Source organism: Acomys russatus, chromosome 1 (assembly GCF_903995435.1).
Source record: "Acomys russatus chromosome 1, mAcoRus1.1, whole genome shotgun sequence".
In the NCBI taxonomy this organism is placed as follows: Eukaryota; Metazoa; Chordata; class Mammalia; order Rodentia; family Muridae; genus Acomys; species Acomys russatus.
In genome coordinates this window covers 121,157,852-121,169,899 of record NC_067137.1, presented here as the reverse complement: position 1 = coordinate 121,169,899, position 12,048 = coordinate 121,157,852, and the positions used below count along the sequence as shown (strand labels likewise).

Sequence of the window (12,048 nt, the reverse complement as noted above, 5' to 3'; positions counted from 1 at the left end):
TTTGAAACTGTAAGCAAGATCCAGTTAAATGTTTTCTTTCATAGGAGTTGCCTAGGTCATGGCATCTCCTCACATAAAAAGAACAGTAACTAAGACAGTTGTTATTATAGAAAAAAAGCCTGAGAAGGTAGTGGAGAAATTATTGGACATAAAAGGTATACCAGGAAGGTATTATAGGACACTCTGGCAAACAGCCTAGGAACTATTGGGAATCTATAAGGACAGTCTGGCGGAAACAAGGTAGCAGTGTGGAGAGAAATTAGTAACATTGTGGAGAAAACTGCAACAGCTTGGAGGCCCCTTAGGGACAGTGTGAAGGCAGCTTGGTAGCACTATGAACATTGTGGGGACATTGGGGGAATACTGAGGTGACGGTATTCCCGGCCTTGGGAAGAATGGCAATTGCACTGTAGCATATGCTGAGCAGGAAGAGGGTGTTTGAGATGTGATGGTCATCCAGTGCCCGTCCAGCTCCCCGTCCTGGGCCTCAGCAAAGGTCTTGTCCAGTTCCACCTCTGCATGGAAAGACAGAATCAGTGTTTGCACCAAAAAGGTGGGACTTTTGAGTGATTTTCTGTGTGGCCGAGTGGGTCTTTGAGGAAGCAAGAGAGGTAAGAATAGACAGGCTAGGTAACATACCTCTCTCTGCTTTCTGCTCTCCCTGGGCCAGCAGCCTCAGTTCTAAAAATTGTTCTATGACCCTGGGCCAGAAATGGACTGTGAAGGTACCCTCCCTTTATGCCTGGCCCCTCAATGCTAAAGCTGACTTGCTGAAATAGAGCTGTGCCCATTAAGGACAGTGGCTGTGCATCCTGCCTGATCTCCTGCCTTTGTCCTGGTAATCAGAGAGTCAGAGAGGTGGCAGAGCCTGTGTTTGGTGGTTCCTGGACTCCAAAATAAATTCAAAGTAAGAAGTGAGCCAGAGCACCCAACTCTGAAGGCTCAACGATTGTGTGGAGTGAGAACCTAGGCCTGATGGTCCAGGAATAGACTGGGCCCCTGTGGGTCTGCTTGTATGTGGCGGGTGGGGGTGGAAACACTTAGAAGACAACAGTTGTGTCTGGCTCAGAGGTCCCACATGTAGATGTTGAGGAAGGTTGTATGAGTGGACCTGGTGTTGTACACTGTGTTCAGCGTGAGGCCCCAGGGTGTCAGGTGTGTGCGTGTGTGTGTAAATGGGTGTATATGCAGGTGCTATGTGTACTAAGTGATGGTCAGCAGATTGGTTCACATGGATCTGTCCTGAGCATCCATGGGAGTATCTGGACTGTTGGATGCTCTTCACAGGTCTGCATCTATGCCATGTCCACTTCCAAGTCATCTATGTATTATCTAACCTGGATTATTCGGTCACCCTAACTCCGATACAGCCCAAGTGTTCCTGGGGGAGGGGCTCAGGATTTCAGGAGCTAGTGAGGAGAGATGAGCCAGAAACTGGACTAGCGCAGGTGTCAGGACACATGGAATACTCACCATTCTCCTGGGTCTGGAGAGCAAGGCATGGTAACTCATGTGAACACTTAGGACATTCGTGAATACTGTGCCCAGAGCATCTGGCTCTGCAGAGAGAAAGCTCAGTGTTATTGGTGGATGAAGAAATTTCCCAGCATGGGCAGCCTCAATCTGACCTAACTTCCCTGGCTGACACCCTGCTTTTTTGTTCTACATAGAGCAGTCTTCCTGAGGAGGCTGCCCTTACCTCTTAGCTCCTCACCTTTCTTTTATCCTTCACAGTATCTTCTGTCTTCTCTTCCCCTGCATGAGGTCAGTGTCACTAAGCCCAGAGAAACGCCATGACTTTCCCAGCAGTAGCATGTCCTTCAGGATGGGGTGGACTCTCAGTCTTGCGGAAGCTGGCCAGTTCCCTGTCCCTTCTGACTCTGCTCCCTTCCCTTCACTCCTAGGGAAATACTGGCCTCCTTCTCCCCCTACTATACCCAACCACCTCCTAAAAAAAACCCTAAGTGAGCCCCTTCCTCTACTCTATTGCATTCACTGCCCTGTGCACCACACTGCCACAGCCGGTTTGATCCCCTTGTTCCATATCCTTATGAACCCCTGGGATCAGAACCAGAATCTCTGATTCCACAGTTGCCACCCATCAAGTTCCCTTGGCAGCACCAGTGTTAGGGGCCTCCAGCACCCAGTCCCCTCTTAATTTACCCAAGGGCTCCTCCTGAGTCCCAGCACTGCTTCTCTATGGCCAAGATTTTCCCTGCTTGAAAGCTCAGCCAGAGCCCCGAGCCTCTTTCATTTCCCATTTAGTTTGTACCCTCCGCTGTCACGGCCTTCAGTGTCATCCCCGTGCCTTGGACGTATCTGGATTTTCTTGAGACAGCACTAAGTAGAGACATGGACAGAAAGAGATGACCACCAGGACTGGACTTAGATCAGACCTGAATGAGAAGGCCCAGGTGCCATGAAATGTCTGCAGTAAGGCTGTCAGGAAAGAGTGGGCATAATCACTCAGCCTCAGCCAGCCCAAAGACCCCCAAAGGGCCAGGTGCATAGAAGTAGGAGCACAGCAGGCCTCCGACCTCGTCCCCTGAGTCTCAAGGGTACAGCATCACCCACCCCCACACATTCACATAAAGTAATCTCAGTCAGGTTTGGACTCCCCCTCACCCCCTGACACAGAAACCCCCAGAATAAAGGGGAACTGCAGGAAATGCCTTATGCCACCCACTGTCAATCCTGTTCTTAGTCACGCATGGGGTGGAAGCAGGGTGGCATTCACATCTCTGGGACAAAGGCTGTGACTCAGGGAGAGACAAGAGAAAGCCAGGACCAAAAGAGGAAAGGAGTTGCTTTCCTAGCTTCCACATGTTAGCAGGGTCAGGAGGGAAAAGAGCTGCCAAAGCAGAGAACCACAGTGACTTCAGGCCTCGGTGGCCCTTCCAGGTCTCCGAGTCATCACCTCACAGGAGAGTGGGAAGATGCTGACAGACCAGCCCCAACAGAGGAAGCCAGTGTGTTGAAGAGTAAAGGCGCCAGCCTGCAGCCTGAGGCCAACCAGACAGATTCTGCAGACAGACAGACAGACACACACACACACACACACACACACACACACACACACACACACACTCATGCCGGTGGATAGAAACTCAGGCAACTAGAGCTGTGCATGACCACAGACGACCAGCGGGAGCCTCAGGGAGGTGACAGGGTAGATAAAGAAGCCTAGGGAATGATTTTAGCCTGGACTACAGGTGGATAAAGCCAAGGCAGCTGAGACAAGAGAAAAGGAAAGTCAATGCAGTGATGGTGCTGGTGCAGGGCCTGCGGTAAGTGAAGAAGGGAGTGGGGAACGTGGCGTCCAGGAGCTTGCCCGGGAATGCCTTTAAACATGCTGGGGAAAGATGGAAGAGAAAGTAGTAGTCTAGGGCTCAGTGATCAGTGCAGGAATTCACAAGCAAAAACAGGAACTGAAACCTGAACTGAATGAGGGAAAGACAAGTAGAGGCCAGCCCAAGGAGCTCAGAGGACCACACCGGACAGCTTCAGGTGTGCTGTGGAGAAGAGGATGGCTGGAGGAGGCAGAGCAAGGCCAAGGTGTCAGGAGAATCAGCAAAGCAGTGACATTGGTCTCAGGAGGATAGGAGTCTGGCTGCTTAAAGGAACCCCAGAAACTCAGGGAACAGCCTTAACAGCTGTTGCGGGATGAGGTATGTGCAAGCATGGATCACCAGGCTGAAATGTGTAGAGCAACTAAGGTAAGTGGAGATGCTAGGGATCCTAGGCTGAACAATGGGCTTAGCACATAGGATGGGCTGAGTGCCCAGGTCAACCCCAGGAGCCCAGGAGACCAAGCCTGGCAGATAAAGGTAACCTGGGGCAGGCGTGAGTGTTGGGGACCGGCTTGGGCAGCTTCAGAAGAATTGGAGCAGGTTGGACTGAGAGGCAGGGACACAGTCTGACCAGCACATGGCAACTGAATCTGATAGAAGTGCTGGGAACCAGGCCATTCCTAGAAGCTCAGTGAACCAACCTGAGGAACACAAGGAAATTAGGGCAGATAGAAGTGCTGGAGTTCAGTTCAGCTTCCGAGACCTTAGGGAACCAGGCTAGGTAGCAAAGAGGAACTGAGGCAGGTGGCAAAGCTATCTGCCCCTTTCCCTGAAAAGGCACAGGGAAGTCCCAAGATTCTGGAGACCAGACCTATCAGCTATGGAAGAATTGGAACAGGTAAGAGCAGTGGACCCAGTCGAGCATCACAGGGGAATTGGGGGATGTTGGGCATATCGGGGCCGGCTGGGCCACCACAGGAATTCAGGGGACAAAGACAAAACAATTTGAGATGACCTGGGGTAGGTTCGGAATGCTGGGTACCTAGGATAGCCCCAAGAGTTTAGGGAACCAGGCTGAGCAGCTGCCAGGCTGATAAGACTATGAGAACCAGGCCAGGCAGGTAGCTACCAGGAAGCTGGAGAGATGCTGTTAATGCAGGGTCTGGGACAGCCCCAGAAGTTCAAAAGAAAAAGAAGCCAGGCTAAAGGAGTTGTGTACCCTGCCAGAAGCTGACCCGATGCCCACAACAGAGACATCTAAGGCTGAGATCTCAGGTGAGACTCTCTTCTGAGCTAAGGGTAGAAGAAGGGAAGGAGGAGACGTAGGAGGTATCAAGTCATAGTATTGAGGCCAGTAGAGTAGCCACTATGTGGGCAGCAGGCCCAAAGGAACTGGGTTGTTGTCACTGGCAAGGACAGGTGACAGAGTTTGGTCATAAGCCATCCCAAGCCAAGCTGAGCATTACAGAGGAGCTGAAACATGTTAGGGACCACCTGAGAATCTCAGAGGGCCGAGGGTGTGTTGGCATTCTGAAGAGTCAAGGGGGCTCAAGAGCTCAGAGAACCAGAGTGAGCACCTACAACAGAGCAAAGTTAGGTGGGTGAGAGCACAAGGCACGATCAAAGGGCTCCAGGAGGGTCACGGCAGGTGGGAGCGGGTCAGTTACAGGGCAATCAGAACAAGTCAGAGTGTGGGGATCCAGCCTGGGAAACTACATGGAATCTGGGGCAAGTCGAAGTGCAGGGGTCCTGACAGAGCTGCTTCAGGGAAACTGAGGCAGGTGGAAGTGCAGGGGTCCTGACAGAGCAGCTGCAGGGGAGCTGAAGCACGTAAGAGTGTGTGCAACCAGACTGAGCAGCTATAGGTTAGCTGAGGTGGATGAAGTTTGGGTGACCAGACCAAAATACAAAGAGGAGCAGAAGCTAGTGGGCTTATGAGGGTCCTGCATGGGTAGACACACATGAGCAGAGACAGATAGTAGTGGAGGATTCTAGCAGACACAGGGAAAATGAGGCCTGTAGGAGTGTGGGGGGCCTAGCTGAAAATGCCACAGAGCTGGAGCTGACAGGTGTATAAGGTATCAAGCTGAGCAGCTGCAGGGGAGCTGGGGCTAGTGGGGCTGTGGGAGACCAGGCTGAGCTACTGTAGAGGATCCAGGGTAGGTGAAAGTGTGGGGACCAGGCTGGATAGCTGCATGGGAGCTGGGGCTAGTAGGGTGTAGTGATGCAGGCAGAGCAGCTGCAGGGAAACTGAGGCAGGTGGAGGAGCAGGCAGAGCAGATCCAGGGGAGCTGAAACAGGAAATAATGAAGGATTCTAAGCTTATCAGGCACAGGGAAACCGAGCCCTGTAGGAGTGTGGGGGACCTAGCTGAAAATACCAAGAACTGGAGCTGAGAGGTGTATAAGGTACCAAGCTGAGATGTGTCACAGAAGCTGGGCTAATGTGACTGTGAGAGACCAGGCTGAGTTACTGTAGAGGATCTGGGGTAAGTGAAAATGTGGGGATCAGGCTGAGTAGCTATACGGGAGCTGGGGCTAGTAGTAGTTGTGTGGGAGGCCAAGCCAAGCAGCTTCAGAAAAACTGAGGCAGGTGGAGGAGCAGGCAGAGCAGCTGCAGGGAAAATGAGGCAGGTAGAGGAGCAGGGGTCCAAGCAGAGCAGACACAGGGGAGCTGAAACATGTAATAATGAAGGTTTCCAGGCTTAGCAGACACAGGGAAACTGAGTCCGGTGGGAGTGTGGGGGACCTAGCTGAAAATACCAGAGAGAGCTGGAACTGATCGGTGTATAAGGTACCAAGGTGAACAGCTGCATGGGAGCTGGGGCTAATGGGCCTGTGGGAGACCAGGCTGAGCTGCTGTAGAGGATCCGGGGTAGGAGAAAGTGTGGGGACCAGGCTGTGTAGCTACATGGGAGCTGGGGCTAGTAGGGGTATAATGATCCAGGCAGAGCAGCTGCAGGAAACTGAGGCAGGTGGAAGTAGAGAGGTCCAGGCAGAGCAGCTACAGGTAAACTGAGGCAGGTGAAAGCATAGCTGTCCTAACAGAGCAGCTAGAGGGAAACTGAGGCATGTGGAAGTGCAGGGTCCCAGGCAGAGCTGGCTGCAGGGAAACTGAGGCAGACGGAAGTCCAGGGGTCCAGGAAGAGCAGCTAGAAGGAATCTGAGGCAGGTGGAAGTATAGAGGTCCAGGCTGATCAGCTTCATGTAGACTGAGGCAGGTGGAAGTGGAGGGATCCATGCAGAGGAGCTACAAGGATGCTGAGGCAGGTGGAGGAGCAGGGGTCCAGGCACAGGGAACTGAAACATGTAACAATGAAGGATTCTAGGCTTAGCAGGCACAGGGAAACTGAGTCTGGTGGGAGTGGCGGTGCAGGGACCTAGCTGAAAATACCAGAGAGAGCTGGAACTGATCGGTGTATAAAGCACCAAGCTGAACAGCTGCCGTGGGGCTGAGGCTAATGTGACTGTGAGAGACCAGGCTGAGCTGCTGTAGAGGATCTGGGGTAAGTGAAAATGTGGGGATCAGGCTGAGTAGCTACACGGGAGCTGGGGCTAGTAGTTGTGTGGGAGGCCAAGCCAAGCAGCTTCAGAAAAACTGAGGCAGGTGGAGGAGCAGGCAGAGCAGCTGCAGGGAAAATGAGGCAGGTAGAGGAGCAGGGGTCCAAGCAGAGCAGACACAGGGGAGCTGAAACATGTAATAATGAAGGTTTCCAGGCTTAGCAGACACAGGGAAACTGAGTCCGGTGGGAGTGTGGGGGACCTAGCTGAAAATACCAGAGAGAGCTGGAACTGATCGGTGTATAAGGTACCAAGGTGAACAGCTGCATGGGAGCTGGGGCTAATGGGCCTGTGGGAGACCAGGCTGAGCTGCTGTAGAGGATCCGGGGTAGGAGAAAGTGTGGGGACCAGGCTGTGTAGCTACATGGGAGCTGGGGCTAGTAGGGGTATAATGATCCAGGCAGAGCAGCTGCAGGAAACTGAGGCAGGTGGAAGTAGAGAGGTCCAGGCAGAGCAGCTACAGGTAAACTGAGGCAGGTGAAAGCATAGCTGTCCTAACAGAGCAGCTAGAGGGAAGCTGAGGCATGTGGAAGTGCAGGGTCCCAGGCAGAGCTGGCTGCAGGGAAACTGAGGCTGACGGAAGTCCAGGGGTCCAGGAAGAGCAGCTAGAAGGAATCTGAGGCAGGTGGAAGTATAGAGGTCCAGGCTGATCAGCTTCATGTAGACTGAGGCAGGTGGAAGTGGAGGGATCCATGCAGAGGAGCTACAAGGATGCTGAGGCAGGTGGAGGAGCAGGAGTCCAGGCACAGGGAACTGAAACATGTAACAATGAAGGATTCTAGGCTTAGCAGGCACAGGGAAACTGAGTCCGGTGGGAGTGGGGAGGGGGAACCTAGCTGAAAATACCAGAGAGAGCTGGAACTGATCGGTGTATAAGGCACCAAGCTGAACAGCTGCAGCGGGGCTGAGGCTAATGGGGCTGTGGGAGACCAGGATGAGCTGCTGTAGAGGATCCAGGGTAGGGGAAAGTGTGGGGACCAGACTGAGCAGCTACAGGAGCCCAGGTAAATGAGAGTTCTAGGACAGAGAAATATCCGCATCATAGGATATAGGAAACCAGACTGAGCACCCACAGTGTAGCTAAGGTAGGTGAGGGTGTGGGGAGCATGGTTGAGCAGCTACTGGGGAGCTGGGGCAGATTGGAGTATAGGAGGTTCTGGCTGAATAGTAGAAGGGGAACCAGGTATGTGGGAGAGTTTGGGGACAAGCTGAGCAGCATTCCAGACAGCCCTGCAGAGCCAGTACACTGCCATGAGCTACATTAGCTACCTGAGAGATGACTCTGGTACCAGGGCAGGGGGTTGAGGGACTAGGTTGAGTTGAAATGGTAGGCATAGTGGGGCCAGTGACAGAGGAGGAAGTTACAGGTAACTTATTTTCATGCTGGAGTGAGAAAAGAAGAGACTAGGAGGGGTAAGGAGGCAGGGGTCATGGCTGGGGCTGACCCAGCTGTCTTCTCTGATGGCAGTGAAGGGCCTGAGAACATTCTGTTTGGTGAAACCAGGGCCACTAACCCAACAGAACACAGGGGGCCTGGCGGAGCAAGGATGCTTCTGGAGCCACAATCAGCAAAAGAGTGTGAGGCCTGCAGAGCCCAGGAGATCATATGAGAGGGAGTGGAGCTCTGCAGGGGAGTGTCTATGGGAAGCAGTAGGTGCCAGGGGCCTCTGGAAGCAAGCACAGTGCCAGGAGAGATCAGGGCTGGGGGAAGGCAGCCCCAAGACCCAAGGGACAGAATGGAGGTAAGAGGCAGATAAGAAAGCATGCCGGGTCCAACAGGGGCAACCTGAGATAAGCAGGGCAGAGGAGACCCTGGACCCTGGTAAAAAAGCTGAGCTGATGCAGGCATTGAGACTATGCAGGGGTGAAGAGAGAACCAGTCCTGGGTGGGGGTCACAAAGGGGCTGTAGCTGAGCAGGGACACAGACAGGGAGGGGTGTAGGTCTGACAGGGCCAAGGGGGCTACACAAACTGCAAAGCTGCTAAGGGGTTCTAGTCAGGGGTCCTAGTCAGGGGTCCGAGCCACGACCCTGGGAGACTGTGAAAACACAAGCAGGGACATGAAATCTATTCCAGCAATGCAGGGTACACAAGGTGAACCTACAGAAGGAGGGGGTGGTGAGGGTTAGGGCCTGAGCAGAGGATGTCACAGCTCAGATGCAGGGGAGACCGGCACAGCCCTGGGGATAAAGGAAGAGAACAAGGGATGGAGGGGGCAGAGACAGAAAGGCGCTGGCCAGCTCCATGAAGAATTCAAGGGCCCAGAGGTCCGGGAGAAGGAATGGGATGTCTCCAGGGGCTGGCAACACAAGCACCAGGGGAAAGGGGCAAACATAGGGCAGTGGGAAGAACAAGACAGCAGAGGAGACAGGAAACCAACTGTGTTCGCTGAGGTAACTGAACAGCAGTGAGATACCAAGGTGGTGAACAGCCAAGGCAGGACAGCCCAGAGCTGCCCACACTGAGGTCATGCAAAGAGGGGCTGTTGGTGGTGAACTTTAAGAGCTGGGAGAACAATCTGAGGAGGGTTACAGTACAAAGTAGTGGCCAAGAGCTCATATTTAGAGCCTAGGCTGACCTACGTGGTGTAGGTCTGGGGAAAATCCTAAAGGGCTGTGTACGGTCAGGGTGTGGATCCAGACCCTAGAGTAGAGAGTGCTGAACCTACTTAGCTCAATGCCAACTAGAAAAGATGCAACCTGCAAAGCTGAGCTAAGGCCAGAGTTCTGGGCATGGGAGAGGTCAGGGGACCTAAGGATGGGGCCATCAGTCAACCACCAACAGGTCAAGGCAGGAAGGAGCGAGAAGCCTAGGAGATTGCAATATCCAACAAGGCCATGCAGGCAATGCCAAAAAAAAAAAAAAAAAAAAAAAAAAAAAAAAAAAAGGAGTGTAGGCTGCAAGGTTGTGCCTGCATCGGGACACTCATTCAGTGCTGGCCTGGTTGTGTACAGCCACATAGCCCAGGCATAAGAAGCCAAAGAATGGGACACATCATCCCACACTGCTGTGGCAATGTCCTGAAAGTGTACTAGGTATGAGACTGGCCTCAAAGGGCCTCGGGCCTGACCTAACCAGGTGATCCTGCCACTGCCTAGCCCAACTGTTACTCCATGTAGAAAGCTAAGGCCTGGGCAGGGCTGAAGACAGAAGCCTTCTAAAATCCTGGGTCCAGCCATATCTAACAGCATAATCATACATAACCCTTTCCTCGCAGCTGAAACAACAGCCCCACATGTCTACCCACTGGCCCCTGGCCATGATGGCATGACTGGCTCCACAGTCACCCTGGGATGCCTGGTCAAGGGCTATTTCCCTGAGCCAGCAACTGTAACCTGGAACTCCGGAGCTCTGACCAGCGGTGTACACATCTTCCCGTCCGTCCTGCAGTCTGGCCTCTACTCTCTCAGCAGCTCAGTGACTGTACCTTCCAGCACCTGGCCCAGCAAGCCAGTCATCTGCAATGTAGACCACCCGGCCAGCAGCACCAAGGTGGACAAGCCAATTGGTGAGAGGACAACCAGGGGAGGAGTGGTTCACTAGAGGTGAGGCTTAAGCCCTTCACCTACCTAGACCAACCAGGCTGGGCAGCCATCATCAGTGAGGGAGGGGACCTCAGCTCAGGACAGCAGGAGATCCTGTCTGTTTCCCTTCTGGAGACTTCTCTCCATGTCCTTTACACCCATGACATAATACTCTGGGTTGGACGTTCATGCTCTTCATCCCAGACTCCCAGAGACAGACTCACCAAGGAGCTGCCTGGCCTGAGTCCATCTCAGTGCCTTCTCACCTCCAGACCCCAGTAACACAGCCTTCTCTCTGCAGTGCCCCAAGGAGCCAATTGCAAGCCATGCATATGTACAGGTAAGTCCATAGACCTTTCACCCCAGCCCCCATATGCAACAAATATCCCACATAAGCAATATTGGAGGGTGGCCCGAGTATTGACCTATTTCCATCTTTGTTCTTCATTACAGTCCCAGAAGTATCATCTGTGTTCATCTTCCCCCCAAAGCCCAAGGACGTGCTCACCATCTCTCTGACCCCCAAAGTCACATGTGTTGTGGTGGACATTAGCCAAGACGATCCCGAGGTCCAGATCAGCTGGTTTGTGGATGACGTGCAAGTGAACACAGCTCAGACTCAACCCCGGGAGGAGCAATTCAACAGCACCTTCCGTGTAGTCAGTGTCCTCCCCATCCAGCACCAGGACTGGCTGAATGGCAAGAAGTTCAAATGCAGGGTCAGCAGTGCAGCGTTCGCCTCCCCCATCGAGAAAACCATCTTCAAAAGCACAGGTGGGAGTTGCAGGGTGGGGGATTGCAGTTGATGTGAAAGGCTGTAGAGCTTGGCATAAATACACCTCTGCCCTGTCAGTGACCTCTGTGCTGACCACTCTCTGTGTCCCATAGGACAACCCCGGGTTCCACAGGTGTACGTCTTACCCCCACCCAAGGAGCAGATGGCCAAGAGTGATGTCAGTCTTACCTGCATGATAATGGGCTTCTCCCCTGGAGAAATCCATGTGGAGTGGCAGAGGAACGGGGAGACAGAGAGGAACTTCAAGAACACGGAGCCTGTTTTGGACAGCGATGAGACTTACTTCCTCTACAGCAAGCTCAATGTAAAGAAGGACGATTGGGAGAAGGCAGAGTACAGCTGTTCTGTCTTTCACGAGGCCCTGCCCAACCACCACACGGAGAAGAGTATCTCCCACTCTCGTGGTAAATGAACCCAGTGTCCTGTGAGCCCGCTGGTCCTAAGGGACTCTGACACCTACCTCCACCCTTCCCTGTGTAAATAAAGCACCCAGCACTGCCCTGGGACCCTGCAAACATGTCCTGGTTCTTTCTGAAATAGAGTCTAGCTAGGCCTCCAGGCCTTGAGGCCTGAGCTGTGACTAGGGAAAAATCATGAGCCTGGACTCTCAGACCCAGCACTTTGGGATCTGCCTGGCCTAAAAAGAATTGACCCCTCACCGCAAAGTGGAGGCTTATCATTAGGCAGCCCCTCTCACTTACCAGCCCTCTAGCTAGCAGCTCATCTTCTCTGGGCACAAAGATGTGCCTAAGAAACCCCCAAAGAAAGGAGCACACAAATTCCCTCTCCCTTGGTTTTACCCTTCTTCCTGCCCAAGGATCTCTCTGAGTGCACTGAAAAGACACCTGTGGTCATAAGCTTGCAGACAGACCCTTGCT

The 12,048-nt window shown here is 53.1% G+C and overlaps 1 gene segment (V, D, J or C); it reads left to right on the top strand.

Moving 5' to 3' along the window:
* Positions 1-11,682, top strand: part of LOC127194936 (Ig gamma-1 chain C region secreted form-like) — a 220,430-nt gene extending 208,748 nt beyond the window's left edge. The window contains 4 exon segments of the C gene segment in view: positions 10,068-10,358; positions 10,676-10,714; positions 10,828-11,148; positions 11,263-11,682. Coding sequence covers positions 10,068-10,358; positions 10,676-10,714; positions 10,828-11,148; positions 11,263-11,582 — 971 coding nt within the window.
* Positions 11,683-12,048: the final 366 nt, after the last annotated feature.